General features: G+C 35.6%; 1 protein-coding gene across 4 annotated transcripts in view; it reads right to left on the minus strand.

Moving 5' to 3' along the window:
- ATG5 (autophagy related 5) overlaps nucleotides 1-26,165 on the minus strand; it is an 85,281-nt gene that overhangs the window by 27,342 nt on the left and 31,774 nt on the right. For 3 of the 4 annotated variants that reach the window (XM_084890511.1, XM_084890513.1, XM_084890512.1), the window contains 2 exons: nucleotides 25,436-25,598; nucleotides 11,169-11,263 (listed from right to left, as the gene is read on the minus strand). In XM_084890511.1, the coding sequence (XP_084746637.1) occupies nucleotides 11,169-11,263; nucleotides 25,436-25,598 (258 nt within the window). The remainder of the gene's footprint in view (nucleotides 1-11,168; nucleotides 11,264-25,435; nucleotides 25,599-26,165) is intronic. The other variant, XM_084890514.1, reaches the window with a different exon arrangement.

The following is a 26,165-nucleotide window of genomic DNA, read 5'->3' on the forward strand; positions in this document are numbered from 1 at the left end:
TATTTGTCTATAATTACCAGCAGTATTTTTCTTAATCTTAGAAATTTTAAATAATACAATGACCTAGCTTAGTGCAACAAATTAATAATGAGAAAATGCTGATTTCATTTAATAATAACTTTAGTAGTTTGTGATAATAAATTTAGATTGCTTTCATTTTCCTAGCAATAAATTAGAGAAAACTTTTGCTATCATATTATCTGCATTATTTTGTAACTAATAATGCAAAAATTTTAAAAGCTCTGATAAATATCATTTGCTCTCATCCAACACTTTAAAAACAGTAAATCATCTGCATCAAAAAGTTCCCATCCTTATATATAACAATTTTTTTTTTTTTTAAGTTACCTGCCAAATAAGCTAATAGTCCTAGCTTTTATTTTTCAAAATCCCACACAGGAAGCGATTTCAATCTAAAACCATCTCAGAGAATAGTGGCTAGCTTATTTTTATTTAGCAAGGGCAATCAAAACTTGCTGTGTTGGGCTGCCCCCTACAGGCCTCAATTTACAAATTTCTTTTAAAAGGTCCATATGTAGAAAATATCATTTGAGTTTTACATTAAGAATATTAATATTAAAAAATATTAATACAATGCAAAGTATTATTAGTTCATTCAAGCAGAAAATTAAACATCTCTGAGACACATCAATAAAGATACAAAGAGAAATGAAGCAATTCCTTCAAGAATCTGTAAGTTAATACTTAGAGAGAAACTACAAAGACTTCAACACATCTACAGTAAAATACTACAACTTAGCTTAAGAAATAGCTATATTGGATTACAATGGAATATAGAAAAATAACTCAGCTAGAAATTCAAGACCCAAGTTCTACTTCCATTTCTGCATCAAATACCCAGTTGAACACTGGATAAGAGTTTTGTACAAGTTCTTGTATCTAAAATTAAGACGTTGAATTAGATGATCCACAAAGGCTTCCTTTGGTTCAAATATTCTACAAGGCAGTTCTCAGGTTACATAGGACTCTACGTAAATTGTTTTCGTGGTTACATTGCCATTTCTCACTTATTTATATAAAAAAAAGTCCCATCATTTCGATGTATGTACATATACATGTTTTGTGAACAATGTGTGATGGTTGGTAACTGTTTTATGAAAATCAAACTAACAGGAACTAAAAGTGCAAATGGCAAGGAAATAAATACAAATGTAATGTACATTTTAGTACATTACAACATACAATTCTAGGAAATGATCAAAAGGGAGTCCAAGCTACTGAGTCTACCAACTTGAAGTGGTAAAGCCATAGGGAACTAAAACAGCAAGAGAGGTTATGTGAGTATCTGGTAGTGATGAGAAGCAGATTTTGGGGACCAAACAGAACCTCACAGAGAAAAATATCCTAAGACAAGAAATACACTGATATGGAGGGAGCTATTTATTACCTATAATCTACTAGTCATAAAAATAAAAGCCTGTAGGAGGCATGACAAGCCATCATCGTTGCTGATAAAACAATTCACAGCAAAATATATTGATTTAAGTAAATAATAGCTAATAACATACAACAAATAATTTGCAAATTATTTAATACATACCAGGCACAACACTGTATTAAAAGAATTACATATAATCCTCATAATGGCCACATAAAATATTATTATCCCTCTTTTACAGATTATAAAATTGAGGTCCAGACATGTAAAGTGAATGGCCCAAATCACACAGCTAGTAGGGTCTATCAATGAATGTTACAGATTAAATTCTTCCAAAATTTTTCAATTTATCAGAGAAATAATTGGAAGACAATCCCAAAATAATCAGGAATGTATGACTTTTACAAAAAGTAATCAATTATCATTTGTAGTAATATTCATGTTCTTAAGCAATATACAGAGTTAAAATTCTTATATTTAGAAATAATTTAAAAAGACAGATTTCTCTTTTATAAAAGCTTAGAAAACTCCTTTATTCTCTTCCCCAAATTTCATAAAAACTTAATCTAACAAGGAGGGGCTTGAGCTAATTAATTTAATTTGGATGCAATCATTGTGTAAGAAATTCTCAGGACTCTCCAGCCCATAATCTGACCGATTACCTAAATTTTAAAACTTTATTAAGGCATAAAATTTCATACAATAAAATGAACACATTTTAAGTATATAGTTCAAACTGTAACAAACTGTTATAGTTTTAAGACCACCACCCTAACATGATAGAGCACATTTCCATCATCCCCAAAGTTTCCCTTTGCCCCTTTTCAGTCCATGTCCATCCTTCCCTACCACTTGGTCTTTCTTTCTGTCACTACAGATTAATTTTGCCTGCTCTTGAACTTCAACAATTCAAAATTTTTTAAATAACCAAGATTCCAACTCATTTCAAAAAATAATTCACGAGTTAGCATTGAAATACAGTCCACAAAAAGGAAAGTTTAAAAATTAAAGCAAAATAAAACCAAAGAAAAGAATGCTGGACTCCACTTCTTTAGTCTTTTAAAATTGAAATCACAATACTCCAAAAGAAGTCTTCATTAATTGAACCAACATATGCCCATAGAGCATCAATCTCATATGCAGCAACTGCTAAAACCTCAATGAAAACATTCATTCACCTTCTTGCAAAAAAGATATTGTTCTCTTATACTATGCAAATGTGTATACACCATTTTGAGATAGATGTGCACTCTAGTCCCTGTTACACTGCTCACTACCAGTGTGTCCTTTGTCATTAATTTCCATCTTATAAAAAATAAGCCCAGCCGGCTTGGCTCAGTAGTTGAGCACTGACTTATGAACCAGGTCATGGTTCGCTTTCCAGTCAGGGCATATGTCTGGGTTGTGGGCTCAATTCCTAGTTTGGGGTGTGCAGAAGGCAGCTGATCAATGATTCTCTCTCATCATTGATATCTCTCTCTCTCTCTCTCTCTCTCTCTCTCTCTCTCTCTCTTTCTCTCTCTCTCTCTCTCTTTCCCTCTCCCTCTCCCTCTCCCTCTCCCTCTCCTCTCCCCCTCCCTTTTCCTCTCCCTTCCTTCCTAAAATCAATAAAAATATTAAAAAAAAAATATTTGTCCTGTCAAAGTAGGAATATTGTGTGTGTGTATGTGGGAGGGGTCCAATGGAGGGGGGGAAGGAGACATATGTAATACTTTACTAGGTGTATCAGTTAATAATGCAGATTTTGTAATCAAAGAAAAAACGATAATTTCAAGAGAAACATCAAAAGTGCTTTATTCAAAGTTATGTCCATCGCGAGCTACACATTTCCCCCATCTTTCAGGTAATTTCTGCATACCGTCCCAGTAGAACTTTTCTTGTTTTGAGGCATTCAGAGACACAATTTTCCACTTCTTCATATGTTTTGAAGTGCTGCTCAGAAAGTTCGTGTGCCATAGATTGGAAAAAGTGGTAATCTGAAGGAGCAAGGTCTGATGAATATGGCGAGTGGGTTAATACTTCGAAGGCAAGATCTTTTAACATGTCTTTAACTGATTTTGAAGTGTGTGATGGTGCATCATCATGAAGCAAAATTATTTTGCCGTGTTTTCTGGCACATTCTGGTCATTTCACAATCAAAGCGTGGTTCAAATTTATTTTTTGTTGTCAGTAGTGATCAGTTTTAATGGTTTCACCTGGTTTTATAAACTCATAATACACACCTCCCTGATCCCACCAAACTCAGAGCATTATCTTCTTTCCAAAGTGATTTGGCCTTGCAGTTGATGTTGATGGCTGACCTAAATCAATCCATGATTTTGTGCATTTAGGATTCTCAAAATAAATCCACTTTTAATTGCCAGTCACAATTTGATGCAAAAAAAGATTTTCTTTCATGCCATTGAAGCAACATTTTACTGATGACTTTCAGTTTTCCATTTATCTTTTGGTCAGTTGATGTGGCACCCATTTTCCTTCATTTAAAATCTTTCCCATTGCTTGTAAATGATCGGAAATTGTTAAGCAACATTTAATCTTTCTGCAAGTTGTTTTTGAATTTGACATGCATCTTCATCCAATAATGCTTGTAATTGTTGGTCTTCAAACTTTTTCGGTTAACCTGGACATTCTTTGTCTTTCACATCGAATCATCACTTTTAAAGCATTTAAACCTGCATTCACAAGTATGTTGAGATGGAGCATGTTCCCCATAAGCTTCCCAAAGTATTCAGCAGCACTTTTCTTTTTAAAATATATTTTATTGATTTTTTACAGAGAGGAGGGAGAGAGATAGAGAGTTAGAAACATCCATCAGCTGCCCCCTGTACACCTCCTACTGGGGATGTGCCCGCAACCAAGGTACATGGAATCGAATCTGGGACCTTTCAGTTCGCAGGCCGACACTCTATCCAAACCAGTTAGGGCAGCAGCACTTTTCTTCAAAATAAAGTAATGAAGTAAAACTTCCTGTAAATGATCTTTTTTAGGCATGAAATTTGAAATTTTTAAGTGTAAAAATATCTGTGATGTTAACACCTTCAGAAAATTTGACATGAAGTTTTGAAGCTTGCTGTCAATACAACAAAAGAGCATACATGTCAAATATCATATATATCAACATATGTGTAACTCCATCTATTGAAAAAATCTGCATTATTAACTGGTACACCTAGTAAACAATTAAGAAAAAAAAAGAAAAAATGTTGTGAAAATCCAATGCGGTAGTATGAAGGTATTTTATATTATATATGCTGCTATACAAATATAAGATGGCTTTTTATTATTATACACCCCATATTGCTTTGTTATACAACTTTATCTGCCAGAACTAGTAGAGAATGGTAGTTATTGCCTAACAGAAAATCCAGCCTAAAATGCTATAGTAAAAAATGTACTGTATGACCATTATGTATAATTTATTAAGAACACAGAATGACCACCACTTTCACAGGTGACTTCCTTAGTTTGTTCATATAGTTTGTGTATTTATGGAGCATCTGTTACATGTAAAGCACTACAAGAAGCACAAAGATAAAAAAATTTCTCCATATCTGTTCAATAAATGTTTAAAATACTCAGAGATGAAATTAAATCAATTTCATAATCTGACCTCAGGTTAATAACTTTACAAAAAGATGAAAATGAATGTTATGCCTTCAACTTGCAGGTTATTTATCATTATATTATTGTTATCTTTACTTGGATCAGAAATGAAGTTACTTTAGGAACTGAGCATCCATGCCAAACTTTGTCTTTCTTTACACATTAAATACAAATTCTATTATTAAGCACAGAGGTCTCAACATGTACCTTGGCATGCTACTCTACAGCTGGGTTTGAGTTAAGAATTAGACACCTTTCCTCACAAATTACTGTTATATAATTCTTTATATAAAAACATTAACCATACATGGAGGGGATTCTGGGAGAATGGAAGCTTAATGGTTCCCTGTCTCCCCTCTACTCCCAATTCTATCTCTCATCCAACATAGCAACTCTCCTGAACTAAAGCACCTGCTGAGATGAGCAAGCAATCAGGGCCTACATGGAGAGAGCTATAAACAACTACAGATTCAATCTGAAGAAAAAAAAACACCTTAAAATCTATTAGGAACATAAAACAAAACCTGAATATAAAAGATGTATCATGTTCTTATGTGGGAAGATTTAATAACATGAGAAGGTGAATTCCACCAAAATTAAAACAAAAATGTAATGTATTTCTACTTATAATTGAATGAAATTTGGGCAGGGGAAGGAAGCCCAGCTGCACCTTCTCCAATCCAGGACCCCTTGAAGGATGTCCAACTGCCAGTTTAGGCCCAATCCTGGGGATTAGGCCTAAACTGGCATCAGACATCCCTCTCACAATCTGGGACCACTAGCTCCTAACTGCTCACCTGCCTGCCTGCCTGCCTGATCGCCCCTAACTGCCCCCCAACTGCCAACCTGGTCACCCCTAGCCACCTTTGCCTGCTAGCCTGATTGCCCCTAACTGCCCCCCACCCCCACCCTGCAGGCTTGGTCATCCTTCACTTCCCCTCCTCTGGACTGGTCGCCCCCAACTGCCCCCCCTCTGCCGGCTCGGTCACCCTCATCCTCCCCTCCCCCTCTCCCCCCATTGGCTTGGTAGCCCCACGTAGCCTGCTTTTTGATCATTTGGTCACCCCTCTCTGCCAGCCTGTTTGATCATTTGGTCACACACACACACACACACACACACACACACACACACACACACAAACACACCCCAGCCTGGTCGCCTCATACAGGCTGTTCAGTCATTTGGTCATCCTTCACTTCTCCCCCTGCCATCCTGGTCACCCCATGCAGCCTGCTGTTTGGTCATTGCATGAGGGCATCCTGACCAATTTGCATATTACCCTTATACTAGTATAGATAGGACACTGTGGAGAATTAAATAAAATGATTTTAAAAGTCAAATAGAAGAATGAAGAATATAGTAAACATGAAGCCTGGCCGGAGTGGTTCAGTTGATTGACCCTAGTCCCATGCACCCAAAGGTTGTAGGTTTGATCCCCAGTTAAGGATGAATTATAGGAGACAACCAATCAATGTTTCTTTCTCTCTCTCCCCGCCCCATCTTCTCTCTAAGCATCTCCTAGGGTGAGTATTAAAAAAGAATAAACATGAAAAGGATGAGAAAAAAGGAGGTGAATTTCACCAGTATATATCAGAAGACTAAAGTCACATAAAAATAATGCTGGCATAAGAATAAATATAGTCCAGAAACAGATCCCAGTAGTCAAACTATTTTAATGTAAAACAGAGGTGGCATTTTTATCCAATAGAAAAAGGATAGTTTATATCAGGAGTCAATATATTATGGCCTGAAAGCCAAACTGTGCCCTTTGCCTGTTTTTGTTAATCAAGTTTTATTGGAACATAGCCATGCCTATCATCTGCAAATTGTCTATGGCTGCTTTCATGCTATAGTTGCGACATAGACCATCTGGCCTGCAAAGCTAAAAATATTTACTATCTGGCTCTTTAAAGAAAAAGTTTGCCAACCTTTAATTTATATTATAAATGACTCTATTACAGCTAGCTATAACCTGGAAGAAAATAGAACTGTACCCTTATATCTCACACAGTATTTAAAAATAAGTTCCAGATCAATAAAACACACACACACACACACACACACACACACACACACACACACAACAATCTTATGAAAACAATCTTATAAGAAAAGTTAGGTAACAAAACTATGTATAACCTGTAACTGTATGGGGAGAGGTCTTTTTAACAAATAAAGAAATCATACACAACAAAGAAAAAGATATAATTGGCTATAAAGAGTTAAAAACTTTTTAATATAAAGGTACTCTAAAAATCAGGACAAGCTGAAACCGGTTTGGCTCAGTGGTAGAGCGTTGGTCTGCGGACTGAAAGGTCCCAGGTTCGATTCCAGTCAAGGGCATGTACCTTAGTTGCGGGCACATCCCCGTTGGGGGGTGTGCAGGAGGCAGCTGGTCGATGTTTCTCTCTCAGACGTTTCTAGCTCTCTAGCTCTCTCCCTTCCTCTCTGTAAAAAATTAATGTATTTTTTTTTAAATCAAGACAAATCTTATAGTTGTGATTACTTTTAAAAAGTGACTTACAGAAAAATGGTTAATATTTAAAGTAGGGCAAAAGTAGGTTTACAGTTATGAGCACACAAAACAGTTTATTCCTGTATTATTATTATTATTATTATTTATTGTATTGTATTATTTATTTGTGTTACAATTGTATACCTTTTGCTCTACCCTGGATATAAACAATATGATTAACCCAAAAGAAAATACAAAACAGGAAAACAAATCCACATGGCCAAAGAAGGTGAATAGATGTGTAAACTTACAAGGTGTGAGAAAAATACTAACTAAAGTAACAATGAGATTGTCTCTGAAAGTCAAAGTTATAACACCTACTGCTGGTGAAGATATACCAGTGGAAGCATATTGTCCTAGCTTGTTGGTAGAAATCTGAATTCATACATTTTTGGAAAGTAACCTGGGAACATTTAAAAATACTTATATAGCCTTGTTTGAGGGGCTCAGTGGTGGTCGATTTATGAAAATCGACCTATGAACCAGGAGGTGACAGTTTGATTCCTGGTCAGGACATATGCCTGAGTTACAGGTTCCATCCCCAGTGTGAGGCATGGAGGAGGCAGCTCATCAGTAATTCTCTCTCATCAATGATGTTCCTATTTCTCTCTCTACCTTTCACTTCCTCTCTGAAATCAATAAAAACATTTTTTTAAAGATGCTTATTCTTGTTCATTCTTCATTAAAATTGAGGTGTTCAAACTAAAAATATTGGTACATTGTTCCTGAGAGAACTATCTGAATTTATTTTTAACCTCTAGAATAACATCTACATATATAAAAGGCTAAGTGACCATCTGACCATCTGACTGGTAGCTATGATACCCACTGATCACCAGGGGGCAGATGCTCAATGCAGGAGCTGCCAAGCTGTTGTGACTTGGTAGCGGCAGTTCTCGGATGACGCACACAGGACGAGAGGAGGGAGCCCGAATCTGGGGTGCGTCACTTGAGAACCATCCTCTCACAACCCAGGACCCCTCAAGGCACCTCACCTGCTGGAGGGACCCACTCACTCTGCAGACACTCTTTGAACCGTAGTGCTGCCCCAGATGTGACTGGCCAGAAAGGGACAGCAGGAGATTTGGCTCCAGGGCATGTCCGGCCTGTATTGCCCAGTCCTGCCCTGCCGCCACCTTCTAATTAATTTCCTTTCACTGAACAAGGGGTAAAGAAAAGGGAAAGGCAACTGGAAACTGGAAAGGGGTAAAGACAACCATAAATTGTCAGTGGAGAACCTCAATTCCTGTCTCCTATTTGAGGAAAAATCACTGGCATGACACAGGCAAGATCAGGCAGCAACAGAGGTCCCACCTGGCAGCCACGTTCTGCCAAGCAAATTCTGAGAATACTCTAGCTCCCCACTTTCTATCTAATTATGGAACTTTATGAAAATCATTATCTCTTTTATACATATTCTGTCTTTCTCTTCCCCTCCCTCTCTCTCATGTTCTTCTCTCTAAATCCTGTGTGATTACACCACAGTAAGAGGTATGACACAGCTAATTTCCCCAGAAATGAATGATAAATGTGAAAAGGAAGATCTCTGTTGTGTACATCTGCACTATTCTAACAATAATAACCCCTAAGTTAAGTAGTAGTATAACACACTTTTCCTACAGGAGTTTAATGTATTTACAATATAGAAACCACAGTATACTAGTAGTTAAATATACATGTCAAAACCTAACCGTCCAAACAAGTGCTGGGAGGTATACATTGCAAATTAGTTTCGGAGTTCTTTTGAGGATGTCTTCAGAATCTTTGATATGTTTTATTCAACTATTCCACAAATAAGATACTTTGCTAAACTCTAGGAATGAATTATGGCACATTTACTATGAAGATCATGGAAAACAGAATAATCCCCAATTAACTACTTAACAAATTAACAAATACTACTCACAAAAGCCTACTAGTACATGCCAGGTACCTTTTAGACCATGGACACACAGCATGAACAAAACAATTACTCTGCATTCATAAAAAGATGAATCATTTGAAAAGTATAAATTTCATTTTTAGAAATGATTAAAAGTCATATGGCACCATAAGGACTTGAGTCAGAAGGGGCAATAAAGAAAAGGACTGTTTGTTGTAAAAATGATCAATCTGCTCTGAAGCTAGGAGTTTAAATGTTTTAAAAAATAAGAACATCACTGGTATAATTATATAAACCAATCATATAAGCTTCTTTGAAAAATAACTATGCCCCTTTCATTGAATAGATGAGGAAATAGAGGTGTCAGGTCTGGCCTCCCACAGTGCCTCAGAGGCCTCCCCTTCTAGTTAAGTGCTTTTTCTAGAAAACAACCTTTTTCTCAAGGGCAACTGCTTTATCATTTTTGTCTTAAATATTTTAAAATTTTTTAGCTCAGTGAGGTTGACATGTAGGCACAAATTGTCAGACCAGAAAAGTGAAGCAAAAATACGTCAAAATACCCGTCATTAACTCAATTATTATTTGACAAAGGAGGCAAGGGGATACAATGAAGTTAAAGATAGTCTCTTCAATAAGTGGTTCTGGGAAAAGTGGATAGATACATGCAAAAAAAAAAAAAAAAAAAATGAAACTAGACCACCAACTTACACCATACACAAGAATAAAAAAACATGGATAAGAGACTTAAAAGTCCTAAAACCACAAGAATTCTAGAAGAAACCATAGGCAGCAAAATATCAGACATCTCTCACAGCAATATGCATGCTAATACATCTGCTAAGGCAAGGGAAACAAATGAGAAAATAAACAAATGGACTGCATCAAAATAAAAAGCTTCTTCACAGCAAAAAGAAACTGTCAACAAAATGAAAAGGGAGCCCCTTGTATGGGAGAACCTCTTTGCAATGATACATCTGATATGGGGTTAATATCCAAAATATACAAGTAACTCATATAACTTAACAAAAGGAAAACAAATGGGCAAAGAACACAAACAGACACAAATAGACACTTCTCTAAAGGGGACATAATAGACAGATGGTCAAGAGACATATAGAAAAATGCTCAAAGTCACTAATCATCAGAGAGATGTAAATTAAAACAACAGTGAGGTATAATCTCACACCTGTCAGAATGGCTATCATCAACAAATCAACTAATGAAAAAGTGTTGGCAAGGATGTGGAGAGAAGGGAATCCTAGTACACTGGTGCAGCCACTGTGAAAAACAGTATGGAGTTTCCACAAAAATTTAAAAATGGAACTCCCAGTTGACCTAGTGATCCCAGTTCTAGGAATATATCCTAAGAAACCAGAAACACTAATCAAAAGAATATATGCACCCCTATAGCAGTGCAATTTACAATAGCGAAAATCTAGAAATAGTCCAAATGCCCGTCAGATGAGTGGATAAAAAAGCTATTACACATTTATACTATGGAATACTATGCAGCTATAAAAGAGATGGATCTTTTGCCATTTGAAACAACATGGAGGGACCTGGAGGGTAATATGCTAAGCGAAATGCCAGAGAAAGGCAAGTGTCACATGATTCCACTCATAAGTGGAATCTAATGATCAAAATAAACTGATGAACAAAATAGATCCAGAGACATATAAGCAAGGAACAGAGTGATGAATCTAAGAGGGAAGAGGAGGGGAGGAGGGTTGAGTAGAGAGTTATTATTGTTAATAATGTAACTTCCTACCTGATATATTCTAAAAGGGATGTAACGAAATCCACTTTCTTCTGCAGGATATTCCATGAGTTTCCGATTGATGGCCCAAAACTGGTCAAATCTGTCTGTAACAATAAATTATTTATTAAAAGTGAATAACATTACAATTTAATACCTCACATGAAGAGATGAAAGTTGTCAAACCTCTACCTTTTAGAAATTTCTGAAAGGGTATTATTTATATACATGACTTTTTTCCCTTAAGTTTATATTTCTATAACTAAACACAAAGATATAAAATTAATTTTCTATATTATTGCTTCTTCTTCCTAGATCGACATTTTTCTCATAAGAAAAACCCTAAACAGATTATGAGTGGGATACTCCATCAGACTGGGTATCTTGATTTCCTTTGCTCTACTCCTACTATCTAAACTTTAAAGGCAAACGCTTCAAATGACCTGAATTTTAGCCAGAACTTGCTTTAAGAAGTGAAGTCACAATACCAAACACAGTTAACATTAAACAGCAAAAAATATAAAATTATAGGAAATGCTTTGAAACAAATGTGAACTGATTAAACACCTTAAATTTTTTTTTCCAGGTTTAGTTTAAAAATACACACACACTTTACTAAGATTTAATTCACATACCATAAAATTCATCCTTTTAAAGTGACTACTGAGTGTTTTTTAATATATTCAGAGTTAAGCAACCAGTGGCAATATCTAATTTCTGAAAATTTTCATCATCCCAAAAAGAAATATATACCCATTAATAATTAATCCCTTTCCCTGTCCTCCTTGCTCCAGAAATCACTATTCTCTATTCTACTCCAGAAATTTTATATAAATGAAATCATATTAAGATGTAGTTTTTTGCATCTGTTCTTCCCCCCCTCCCAACCCCCCAAACCTGTGTTTAGGGTTCATTTATGCTATACCTTGTACCAGAACTTTATTCGTTTTTATGGCCAAATAATATTTCATTGTATGGAGATATTACACTTTGTTTATCCATTCATCAGTTCATGGGACATTTGAGCTGTTATCACTCTTTGGCTACTATAAACATTCATGTCCAAGTTCTTGTGTGAATGCGAATTTTTTCAATTTTCTTGTGTATATACCTGCCATATGGTACCTATGTCTTGAGGAATTGCCAAACTGTTTTCCAAAGAGGCAGCACCAATTTACATTCCCGTCAGAAAAGTATATGGGTTCCAATTTGTCTACATCCATGCCAATACTTGTTGTTGCCCATCTTTTCTATTATAGTCATTCTAGTGGGTACAAAGTGGTATTTCCTTATAGTTTTGATTTCCATTTCCCTAAGAACTAATTACGCTGAACATCTTTTCATTTGATTACTAGCCATTTATGTATCTTCTTTGGAGCAGTGTCCACCAAATCCTTTGTCCCCTTTTTATATCTGAATGTTCCTTATGTATTCTGGATACAAGTCCCTTATCTGGTAAAGGATAAGTAAATTACATCTCTTACCACCCCCTCAACCCCCATTCAGTGAATTGTTAATTAACTCACTGAGAATATTAGCTTAAATGACCTTTCTCTCAGAATCAAATCTCTGTAAAGCAAATAGCTCCAGAATTTCAGATCAGTTTGGTATTAAAGCATATTCGTCACTACTAGATTCGTCTCAATCCAATTTACTGGCAATCTATTCATCCTGCTTATGCCATCAAAATTGTTTTAAAAAATAAAGCTTAGTTGTTTTCTGATATCCCTGGTCTTAGAAGAAAGTGTCAGGCTCTAGGTCTTCTCTAGAGTGATACTACACTAAGACTGATAGCACATGGAATCCAGTTAGAATCCAGTTAGTTCTTTGCAATTTTACAGATAACAACTGTTTGTTCAGATTGTTATGAAGTTAATTCAGAACCAAGACCAGACGCTTGGTTTTCTGATTCAAAGTCCACAACCATTTCAACAGCTGCAACCACAAAACTGTATCATAATGTTAAGAGGAGCTCATTTGACCACAGTCCTTTCATTTAGGAATAAATTATTCTTTTACTGCTTTTTAAAAAATTACTTTTTTTGTCTGACCAGTGGCTCAGTGGTTGAGCATCAACCTATAAACAAGGATGGTCAGGTCACAGTTCGATTCTCAGTCAGGACACATGCCCAGGTTGCTGGCTTGAGCCCCAGTAGGGAGCGTGCAGGAGACAACAAATCAATTATTCTCTCTCATCATTTGATGTTTCTGTTTCCCTCCTTTCTGAAATCAATTAAAAATATATTTTAAAAAAGTACTTTTTTCCCATTAAATAGTAAGCAAAAATGTAATAGCGGAATAAAATGATTTTTTTGCATACTTGAGATTTTACTTACTGCTCACCATTAATGATCTCTAGCACCTACCTACAATAATGCATGCATAATATATGCTCTTGAGCCAAAGAACAAATAATGGAATACTATGTACAGAACTTCTCACTGAAAATTTTGGGTTCTAATCCTAGGTTTGCAACTAAACAGCTACATGATCACAAAGAAATCAACTGAAAAGTCTACCATAATTTACTTATAGTTGAAATCAAGGAATTAGATTATTTTATAATTATTTAAGATACTCTTTTATTAAAATAGAACTTGTTAAAAACCACAAGAAAAATATTATAGTAAAATGAAAGATTTATACTATTTTTAACAGGAAAAAAAATCCACCAAACATGTTAAAGCAGTCATTCTTAACCAGAGAAGATTTTGCTCCTTGGTAGGTCTGGAGACATTTTTGGTTGTCATAACTATAGTCCAGGGATGCTGCTATACACCATCCAGTGTGCAGGATAGCACTCTACAAACAAGAATTATCTGACTCAAAATGTCAATAGGGCTAAAGGAAGGAAAGCAAACACAAACATACAATAAAAGGTACAGAAAGGTTATTAGCAAAAAAGTTATTATGCACTTATATAGCAAAAAAAAAAAAAAAAAAAAAATCTGGAAAAGCAATATTATTGTGTCCATTATCAATTTAATGACAACTCTAAATTCACTCTTCAACATATGCAGTGCCATAATAGACAACATTTCTTTAAGTGTCTCTACTGTGATGTGATTAAGCTTTCCCAGTATCTGGTGCTGAAAGGACACTGTGAGAGAAAGGGGCTCCCGACTATAGGCACATGAAGGCCCCTTGCCCTTATCGGCACCCTGATTTCCTGTGGAGGCCCATCTGAGTGGCTCCTCTAAGGTTTCCCACAGAGCTCCCGCTCCCTCTGCATAAACATGGCACTTGTTACTGGTGGTCTGCACTCCACATTGTACTGAATGTCCCTCAAATGCAGACCAGCTCTAATCTGGGAAAAATAACCAAATTTTCCACTAATCCAGGGGATGATCTCTACTCTTTCCAACAAGTTCTAAACCCCGCCTTGGAAAGGGGCTCCTTGTAAGTGTGGCCTTCCTCCATAACCCTAGGATATCATATATAGTCACATATCTTTTGAAAAAACTGAAGAATAAAAGTGTCAATTTTAAAAGTGATGAACAAAAACATATCCAGAGACAGAGAAGCATTGATCAGACCATCAAACATCAGAGGGAAGGCAGGGGAAGGTGGGGGGAAACCAAAGCAGCAGTTGCCAACTGATGTCCCGTGGACCACTGGTGGTCCATGAGGTCCGAAAGGTGGGCGACCGCTGAACCAAAGGACTTGTGTGCATGCATATAATCATAACCAATGGACAGAGACACTAGAGGGGTGAGAGAGCACAAGCGGGCGAGTGGGGGCAAGGGGGGGGGGGGAATAAGGACACATATGTAATACCTTAATCAATAAAGAAAAATAATAAAATAAAAGAAATAAGTCCAGTGTACTTAAAAAAAAAAAAAAAGTGGCAATTTTAAAGGATGCATCTATATTTTCATTTTTGAGTTTTAGGAGAGTTAAGAACTGAAGGTGAGTTTTTAACATTCTCACATCACAGATAATGTATGTATGTATCTACAAGCCCCCACAGGAGACATGGAGAACATCTATGGGCCTGCTACTCAGCCTCAAACAGTAATGTAGTTGTCAATGGCTGAAACCTCAAACTACAAAAATAAATAAATAAATAAATAAATAAATAAATAAATAAATAAATAAAGGTAAAATGACCTCCACATGCACACACTATTCCCTCCCTGCTTTTTAATGCCTATAATGTCAAAAAACAGATTTACTGCACCACCCCCTAAAAAGTATCAGATGACAGCTCATAAAACACAAACGTTAAGCTTTTCTTTGAAAAGCAAATGGCTGAACATCACAATGAAGGGACCCTGCTCTTCACAAAATTTGCATTTGCCAACATTACTATTCAAATCCCTACAAGTGGCAGTGTGTGTTATTTAGTATTTTTTACCTTTAGCTTTCAAAATATGTAACAGATATCACATCCAATTATAGACTTATTTGAATTAATTTATTCATATGCAATGTTAAATATTTTTGAAAAGCAAAATAGGAAGGGGAAAACAAATAGCAATTACTGGGCCAGGCCACAGTGGCCCAGTGTTTAACCGTCAACATAAGTACCAGGAGGTACATGGTTCAATTCCCCAGAGGCACATTCCCAGGTTGTGGGCTTGATCCCAAGTATAATAGGAAGCTGCCAATCAATGGTTCTCTTTCATCACTGATGTTTCTATCTCTCCCTCTCCCTTCCTCACTGAAATCAATAAAAATTTATTAAAAGAAAAAAGAAATAGCAATTACTGGCAGAGTAACTAACACAGATGTGTTAAAAAAAAAAAAAAAAAAAAAAAGTGACCTGTATCTTCCAACTCATTTGTCTTCTGAATCTAATCAAATTCTGAGAATCTTATGTTATTAGGACAGTTAGGCTAAACCATGGCAAGCAGCAGCACACCTATTGGTGCTTAGATGCTGCTCAACAGAAGTACAACATACATTTCTATGAGCCCATCTGCTTGATTTAGAAAGCTTAGAAACCTGACCCAACAAAAAAGAAGAAATGGTGAACCTTGAAAGTGACTTCAAGTTTTCTTACTGCGCAAAATATAGTCAAACACTGCTATAAATATTTTATCTTTTTTTCTCCCTGCATGATCTACAATAATAGTCTGCTTCATGTTGATATCTACTGCTGTGATGCTTACAATTACCTGAAAGAAAAGTTGGAGTGCTTCACTGGCCTGGAAAACATTTAGCTAAGTCAGAAAACAGGTCTAATTAAGCAAGTATATTCTATATCTATAAAAGGCTAAGTTGACTCACGCATGCACAAAACATATAAAGCTCTCGCTGGCGCCAATCACACATATGATTTTCCATTGTCATTGTCAATTGTGAGTTTGGTTGACACTACTATTATGGAGAAAGGGCAGACAGGAATATTAAAATGTTTCTCTAATTAATTTTCCTTTCAATGTGCACGAATTCATGCACCAGGTCACTAGTGTCAGCAATTAAATATTTCTGCCCCAAGAAGCAGGTTCTTTTCAGCCACCTTTCACCCCCTTGGGATGCAATGTTTCCTGCATGCATCTCAGATCTAACTGACTACCAATTTGCTTACTTACTAGGCTCCAAATCACCCTATTTTTCTTTTCTGTCCCTAGAAAACACCAAGCTCATTCCCCTATCACAGTTTTCTAATCTTCACATAGCCACTTCTTTCTCACCATTCAAGTCTCAAAAGTGTCACATCCTCAGATTTCCCTCATAATTGCAACAGTTATAGTTACTTGAAATTATTCTATTATTCCTCAACTGTCACTCTCCCCAAACTAAAATTTAACCCTTTGCACTCCGCTGTCCCCTCTCAGGGGACATCGGAATTCTAGCATATCACTCGGATGTCCCCTCTCAGGGGATACTGCAGTTTATTAGTGATTACGGGGAATTGAGTTTCCGCCGCAAAGTAGCGTCGAGTAGCTGGTAGCTAATGTCCAGAATGGTTCGGAGTGCAAAGGGTTAAGTTCCAAGAGGGCCAGGCATTTATCTTCAATCCTAAAAAGTTCCTGGCACAAAGTACATGCTCAATGAACTTTTGTTAAATAACTAAATAACTAAATGAATGACTGAGTTAGGCAAGTGGGAAAAAACAAAAAAAAGGAACCTCAAATGTAGCACTGCATAGTGGAAAAAGCAGACACCCTAGAGCCTCACTGCCTGCCTTTGTTTTCTAAATTTGCCATTTATTAATATCTGGGTGAGTTTAAGCAAGATACTTTTAAACTTTGTGTGTCAATTTCCTCATTTGTAAAATGAAGATATTAATAGTATATATTCATAAAGTCACTGGAAGGAATAAATGAGTTAATATATGCAAAATACTTACAATGGTACCTGGCACAAAATAATACTACATAAGTGTTTTGTCTCTCAGGCTGCCAAAGATACTGAGCTTCTAGAGTCAGCAACAAGGTAAGAGAAAGGTGAAAGCCAATTTGGCAAAGTGGTTATGCCAAACCCCATCATCACAAGATTGCTGGAGTGTCCAGTCTGGCTCAGGGACAGGGAGTCTGTATCATTCACATCAAATTCTATGTGAATGCTGCCCCTTGAAGTAATGCAATTGAAATGGCCTTTGCCAAACATAGTGGGGAGAATAAGAACACAATCCAGTTGCAACACTTTATAATACCATATTCCCTTCAGGTCTTATTTTGCTTCCTCCAATTCTTTCAACTACCATACAAGGTCCTATTTTCTCACTCTGTGGGGACAATTTACTTGCCATTTACCTTCCATCATTTCAACTGCGTTAATCTCCAGCCATATCATGAAATAGTAATGGGGGCAAGAATGGTGATCCAAGAACATCTACATCAACATCTGGGGAGTCCTCCAGTCTTGGCAGACTAGTCTGAGTTCCATCTCTAAGATTTAGCTTTAAGATCTAATCTCCAATCCTTCTCAAGCCCTGTCTCTTTCCAACACATCTTAAAATAATAGGAACAACAAACTGAAAAAAAAAAGTGAGGTTTATTATTAATCTTGGAAGAGGTTCACAATTGTTATAAAAAGCTCCATCTACGAATGCAGCCAGTAAAAACTAGTTACTTTATAAAGGTTTAGAAATATTGCTGGAAACTTAAAGAAAACTAATCTCATGAAGTATTGAAAAAAGCAGGTTGTAAATTTTAATTTCAACATCACAAACCAATAAATCATTACTGCGAGTTACAACAGCTTTAATATATTCCAAGTCAATCCAGTAATTGACTTTATTTTTAAGTAGACAGAATTCAATTACAGTATTCCAACTAATTAAGTAAAGTTTATTTCCAATTTATTTTGAAATAGGTTCAGTAACAAATTTTGAATAAAAAATTCAAAATTCAAAAATTCACAATGCCAAAAAAAAAAACAAACCCAACTTGTTCTACGTGCTCATGTTAAAAATAAAAACGGGGGAAATCATCTTCAATTATACTGCAGTCTTCACTTATTCTAAAAGACAATCTGTAAAAAGTATCTTGTTTGCCAAAAAGAGATTTACAGAGCTATATAGTACAGTGCCAGCCCAAGACTAATAAATAAACTAAATGTATTCCTGTATAAATCACCTATAGATTTATAGCCAATAATCTGGTTTATCACCTTTAAAACTACTATAAATTGATAAAATATTTTTCCTCTTAGGCTAAATTATAGCTTATCACTTTCTTAGATTCAGAGGGCCAGAAATGAATTTAAGGAATCAAGCTCATTCTCACTCACTTAGAGAGCACTCCAAAGTCTTAAGACAAAAATAAAAATCTACTTTAACTTTTGAAAGATGGACAAGAAATAGATATTTCATTATACTCACTGTCACTTTGTGGTTTATTATGCAGTATATTGTCATTTCTAATACAAATCCCTCATGCTTCTGATGAGAAAATGTAAATGAAAAAGTCCTATTAATAATTATTCACTAGGGATGCAGTAAATAATGCAGCATTTCTCAGCATTAGGTGAGCACTTGGACTGCCTAAGTAGCTTTAAAAAACACTAATGTCAGGCTCCCACTCTAGACCAATTAAGTTACAAGATGATTCTAATATGTAGCCAGATTAACCACCTGCAGATTCAATGAAAAATAGTCTCACTTTAGAATCTAGGTTCAAATCCTGATCCCATCTCTTACTAGCTCTGTGAGCTCATTTCCTCATTTTCAAAGTTGACAATGTTTATCTAATTATTCTCAAGAATCTTGAGATAATGCATATAACAGTACCCAGGCCTGGATTTAGTAAATGTAATATAATTTCAGGTAAATTCTGTTCTATTTCAATTTCTTGTAACGTCTGTGAGTTACATGAAAAACATCTCTTTTTAAAAAGTCCCCAATTTGCAAACAGTTCATATTCTGAATATCTAGTTTAATTCTAGGCAATGAAGAAGGAAAAAAAGAGTAAAACAGTTGATAGAAGGAAAAGTGTGCTCAAACAAGATTTTACTTTGTAGGATCTACACAGATGTAAATCTATCAAACTTTATTTGCTCCAATTATGTACATAATTGAGTACTGAGCGCTCTATAGAGAATTAAAAAAAAAAAAAAAAAAAAAAAATAGAACACATACAATAGGATTTTTCCACAAAATAACTAATTTGTTTAAAACATTTAAAACATTATCTAGCTCAAAGAAATTAACCACACTTTAGAAATAATATATATATTCAACATTTAACCATCAAAACTTGCATTTGTTTGAAGGTCTATACTATTTAATGTCATCATTTCTTTTTTAGTATATATGTAAAATTAAGGCTGAAAACTATATCATATATTAATTTTTTTTTTGAGATTTCCTCAAATCTATAGCTTATAAGAAAAACAACTTGACATTTAAATACCTGTACATTGGTGACAACTGCCTTGTAAATAATAAAAATGATACTTCCTTTTTTCAGTCACTAACTGTTGCACAGGGAGGTTAAATACTTTTACATAAAAAAGGAAAACCCATAAAAAACACTGAAAGGCAGAGTATGTGTTAAAAGAGTTTTCTTGATTTCAAAGCTTTTCTTATTTCTTTCACAGAGATCTGAAAAATTTAAATTAGCATTTAAAAGTATTCAAAAAATGTTTAAATCATTGTTTAGTTGTTATACTCTACAGGTGCAGTTCTGAATAAATAAATTTACCATCTGCTATGTCTAGATCTTCACTAGTTTGCAATTATACTAACCAAAAGGTGAAATATCTTTGACTTCACAAACAGGACTTTCTTTTGGATGAAAACATTCGTAAACAAACTATTTTGGTAAATTAAAACAAGGCACTTCTGCCATTTTATACTAACATTAAACTATTTATAAAAAGCTGTTAATATGACTTCCTTATAGTATGAGAAAGGAATAAAATAAAGGAGTCATTCATTCAGTCAATGTTTATTTTGTCTACTCCTAAGACTAGAGTAGGTGCTAGGGATACCAAAATGTGTAATACAGTCTAACCAGGAGAAATTTGTATTCCAGCAGAATACATAAACTATAACTATTCTAGAGTGTGATGAAATATGAGAGCAAAAGTGCATAAAAATGGATAAGGAGCCACAATAGCATGAAAAGAATAGTTCTGCCTCCACTGACTGTAAGCTCCATGAAGACAGGGTCTATGTCTGTTCAATCACTGCTGGATGATCACTAGCTCCTAGAACAGTGTCAGGCACAAGTTAAATGTGCTATAAATATTTGTTGGCTAAAAAAGAGGGAAGGCTTCACATGGAAGTTGACCAAAGAGATAAGCATTAAAACATAAGCAGGAATTACATAGACAAAAAGGATCGGAAAGGACATTCTAAGCAGAAGGAACAAATTAACTTCTACATTCACGTTTCACCAATTTACTCTAATGCCGATAGTAACATTTTCTATAACCTTCATCCAGCTAAAAATTTCCTAAATTAAAATTTTCATTTTTAAAAAGTAGAAAATAAACTATCAAAGTCTCCAGTATCCACAGTATCCACAGTATCTCATCAATAGTGGAGACAGAGTTCAGAGAAAGTGGAGAGAGAGACAGAAGGGGGAGGAGGATTAGAGAGAGAGAGGAGTAAGGAATAGGGAGGTCTGAGGAAAAGAAGATGTAAGATTTTGAGTGTGTAAGCCCAATCATTACCAACATAAACAAAACTGAACACAATAGCTACAAAAATAATAGCTAAATATATAAATGGAATAAAAATATACAGATTTTAAATCCTCATTCAAGGATGTTTTTATTGGAGTTTTTAAGAGACGAGGGAGGGAGGGAGGGAGGAAGGGAGGGAGGAAGGGAGGAAGGGAGAAAGAGAGGGGAGGAGGGAGAAAAGAAGGAAGAAACATCAATGTGAGAGAGAAATATCAGTCGATTGGCCTCCCCGACACACCCCAACCAGGGATTCAACCTGAAACCTAGGTATGTGCTCTGACCAGAAACTGAACCCAAAACCTTGCAGTGTATAGGATGTTCCAATCAACTGAGCTACCTGGCCAGGGAAAAAGTTTTATTCCATGCCCAGTTGGTGTGGCTCAGTGGTTGAGCATCACGCTATGAATTAGGAGGCCACAGTTTGATTCCAGGTCAGGGCACATGCCCAGGTTGCAGGCTGACGTGCCCAGGAGTCTGCCAGTCAATGATTCTTTCTCATCATTAATGTTTCTATCTCTCTCTCTCCCCCTTACTCTCTGAAATCAATTTTAAAAAATATTTTTAAAATGTAGTTTTTAAAAATCACTGAAAGCAGTTATTAGACTAAGTGTGATACATTATGCTATACCAAATTCTGAGTATGTGGCATTTTGAGTCATGTTTTAGGTAAATGATAAATACGAGTTGCTGATTTGGCCAATCTTTTATGGCTGACAAGTATTTCTAAAAGGGTCAACAAATATAAATATTTCATGTGGTGAGCCACAAGGTCTCTGCCATGACTATCAAACTGCCATTGTGGCATGAAAGCAGCATAGAAAAACACATGAATGAATGGGTGTGGCAGTGTTCAAACCTTTATTTACATAGATGGCTGGCCATGACCACTGTTTGCCAACCCTAGTTCTGGAGTCTTACAGTGACTTCTTGATAATTCTTTTTATCAAAACAGCTTTGCTTCCTTTCAAGCACTTTCACATAAATTGTATTAGTGTTTCACTAAAGCCTCTCAGGGCACCTACAAGAGAAAGAAACTGAAGCTAAAAGAAGTGGGTGACTTGCCCCAAGAAGCTACTAGCAGAGCTGATAACTAAAAACCAGGCCTTCCTTTTCACAATTCTTAACCATCACCCTCCACACCCAACCCTCTAATGCCCCAAATGAAACATTTTAATCTTTTTTAGAATCCTCTGCTTATGAATAAGCTCTCTGTAGCTGACTCATCACATTCACAACAGAGTTCAAGAACATCTACTTAAATGTTCATTTAAATTATTTACTTCAATTCTGAACCCAAATTATTCTCAGATCCCTTTTCTTTTTGGAAGATTCCTATATTCTCCCATTTAGGCAATCTTCTAATTCACAAGTCTCCTATAATGCCACTTCATCTTCAAATAACCAGCAAGGAAAAGTATACCTTAAGAGATTGTAAACTTTTAATCATTTAATAAAAATTTGTGTATTCAGTAATATAAATGAGGTGAAAGGCCTGGTGCCTACCTCTGCAAGTTGCTAAATATCAGAGGTACAACTATGTGCAATTCCATGTAACTCAAATTAAATCTAAGACACTTTAAAAGAAATGAGAAAATTTAATTTAGAGTACAGAGTCATAAAATATGTGCCTTTTGTATACTGAAGTTAGATAATACTGTTATCTTGCATAATGAAATTTTAATACTTAAATAACGATAAACACCTCTTTGACATGGTGACAATATAGTCCAGAAGATAAAACTGGATCACTTTTTTTTTTTTTTTAATTTTTTGCTTTTTGTTTTCTTCTAATTTAACTTTATTGTTTAAAGCACATGTGTCAAACACAAGGCCCGCGGGCCAAATCCAGCCCGCCAGGCCTTGCAATGTGGCCCGCACCGCGCTGTCATCACTGCACTCCGCTGTCAGTTTATGACATTGTCAGTTTATGACTGTTCAGTAAACCATTCGGCCCGCGATTTAGGCTGGATTTTAGATTTTGGCCCCTTCTCTGATTGAGTTCGACACCCCTAGTTTAAAGTATGTCCCCTTCTCACTCCGCCACTGACCTCTTCTAGCCTGCCTCCATCCCTGCCCCTCCCCCCTTCACCACACTATTGTCTTTGTCCATGGGTTATGCATTTTTATACATTTTTTAAATTATAGGTTTTTTTTATAGGGTCTTCTCTTTTATTCTGATAGTTGCTATAAAAGAGCACCTTATATTGGACTAACTCCCTGTACAAAAACAATTCTAAAAGATAGACAGATTATTGGCTTTCCTTGCTTTCCATAGCAGTATGGGACTATAAAAGTGACCTTGCAAGATGTAAACATGCAAAATGATCTTAACAATTAAGGAGAAATCACAATTGTTCAGTGATCTTTACAAAACTGTCAAAAACATTAAAAACTCTGGTTATAAATGTACAGAAAAATAAAAATGTAAATCAGACTAATACCGTGTTTATTTAGTACACAGTAATTTAAAACATTTGGAACATGGAGAATTAAAGTGTTTTATTTCTTTGTTAAAAAATAAAAAAGCTTAAGTATGTTTGAATAGTGCTTGCTTCCTGAACATATAACTTACCAACAAGCATCTTATATAATAAAAGCATAGTATACAAATTGTTCCCTCAACCAGGAGTTCCACCAAGAGACAGGGACGGCCAGGGGAAGGAAGGAGGCCCTGGCTGGTGGTGGAGGCAGGCGGCCAGGGGAAGGCAGCCAGCAGTTGCTAGGTACCCTACCAACGCATGAATTTCATGCACAGGGCCTCTAGTATTTCATAAATTGTGGTGAATTGTCATAATCCTCTGCAAGTTTGAATCAATTTCTAACATACTACCATTTTCGCTTTCAATGTCATGAAATATATATTCCTTTAATGTGTTTTTTTGCCAGCATCACTTCCTCTGGGATAGCTTCACTCTTTTCATCACAACACTTCCCACATGTATGTGGAAGTTCACCCTCATTAATTTCCTATGGTTATCTAAACTCTCTCAAATGGTGGTAGTGTCCACATTCTCACAGTCAGCTTTGTCTTCTATAATTCCATTACGTTCTATTCAAATTTAGCTTCCAGAATTACCACTTTTTCTTTCTTTACTTAATTTTCATTTTTCTTAGTCAACTCCCTCTTTTGATTATCCAGTGTGATAAAACATTCCGTGGACTTATCACAGGAGACAAGGAAGTAACATAACTACATGCTTTGCTGTCTATGGATGAAAATAACAGATGCATAATGACAATTCACTGACAGACACGGAAAGAAGTGAAGTGACTGATCACGGATCACAATGCATATGTATTATTGCATAATGATTCACAACTGAAGAGCTGCCAATCAAGCTTGTACTTTATGTAATTACTAAATAGCATGGAAAATGAAATTTGAACCATATTCTTGGGAAACTGGAACTTTTTTTAAGTTGAGGTATAATTAACATATATTAGTTTCAGGTGTACAATACAATGATTCAATATTTATATATGCTGCAAAATGATCACCACAATAGTTACCATCAGTCACCATATGAAGATTACAAAAAATATTTTTTCTTTCAAGATTTACTCTCTTGGCAACTTGGAATGATATTATTTAACTAAAACATGTTAACTAAAGCTCATGCATATTGGATTTGTGCAAAGCAAGGACATCCTGAACATAGAACTGTCTTAAGCCACTGGAAGGCAGGAAAGATTAAGGAACTATGATCTTTAAAAGATGAAGAATACAGAGGTAAATTGCAGATTGCCCTCAGTTTATTCCTTGAGTGTATTTTCTAAGACCCAAGAGAGAGTTATCTAAGCACAAAGCAAGTCTTATTGTTCAGAGAAAATAAAGGTTGCCCAAATGCCCAACCCAAATGGAGATGCTTTGGTATGCAAACAGTACTCAATTGCAATTCCAAAAGGATCATGATTAGGAGTAAGGCACTTTCCCCAGAAGCTAAACACAGGAAGTTTCCACTATGATATGTTATGGGCAAAGCAATCAGTCCAGTGCTGGGAATCCAGGAATAGAGGTCTATTGGGAGAGTATAATTTAAGGAATAACTAAAGGTAGCTTCTTTGCAAAACTTTGTGCTTAGAGACTGAACTCTAAACTTATACCATCAATCCTAAAATGTACCGATTATTTGCAGAATTACAGTTACTCCATACTTTACAAAGGGTGTTCTGAAATTAAACACTGCTATATTTACCATTATGTAATCCCATCCAGAGCTGCTTGTGATCTTTTTTCTGCATTTCATTGATTACTTGGCTTTTGTGCTTTAATGCATCAGCTTCTTTCACACAAGACATGAAATGAGCTTCAATTGTGTCCTTAGATGGACAGTGCAAAAGGTCCTTTTCTGGAAAACCCTATCAAAGGGAAAAAATATGTATACATATAAAACAGTATAAAATTAGCTTCTTAAAGAACTATATCTCCCCCAATTTTTCTATATTTTTAGTAAACCAAATCTTACCTTCTTAATAGAGACTTCAGTACAATTAAAGATTTAGATATATTTTATACTTCTTCCAAATAAACCATATATATTTGTTTATAACAACATGAAACAAAAATATGAAACAGTACTAATTTTAAAAGTAGTTTAATGACTGACCATACCTAGTGTTAGCAAGAGTGTGGAATGGAACTCTCACACACCGTTGGTGGGAATGTAAAATGGTACAACTAGTTTGGAAAAGTTTGATAGTTTTTGTTAAGTAAACATATACCTATCATCTGATCCAGTTGCTCTAGAACTAGGTATTTACCTAAGACTTGTACATTAGTGGGCACAGCAGCTTTATTTGTATCATTCAAATAAAAACAAAAAAATAACAGGAAACAACCTAAATGTCAAAAGGTAAATAAATACATAAAGTGTGGTATAAACTTATGAAAGTATACACTTTTAATATGCATAGCTTGCTACAGAC

Source organism: Pipistrellus hanaki (genome assembly GCF_964339955.1).
Source record: "Pipistrellus hanaki genome assembly, chromosome: 7".
Lineage (NCBI taxonomy): Eukaryota > Metazoa > Chordata > Mammalia > Chiroptera > Vespertilionidae > Pipistrellus > Pipistrellus hanaki.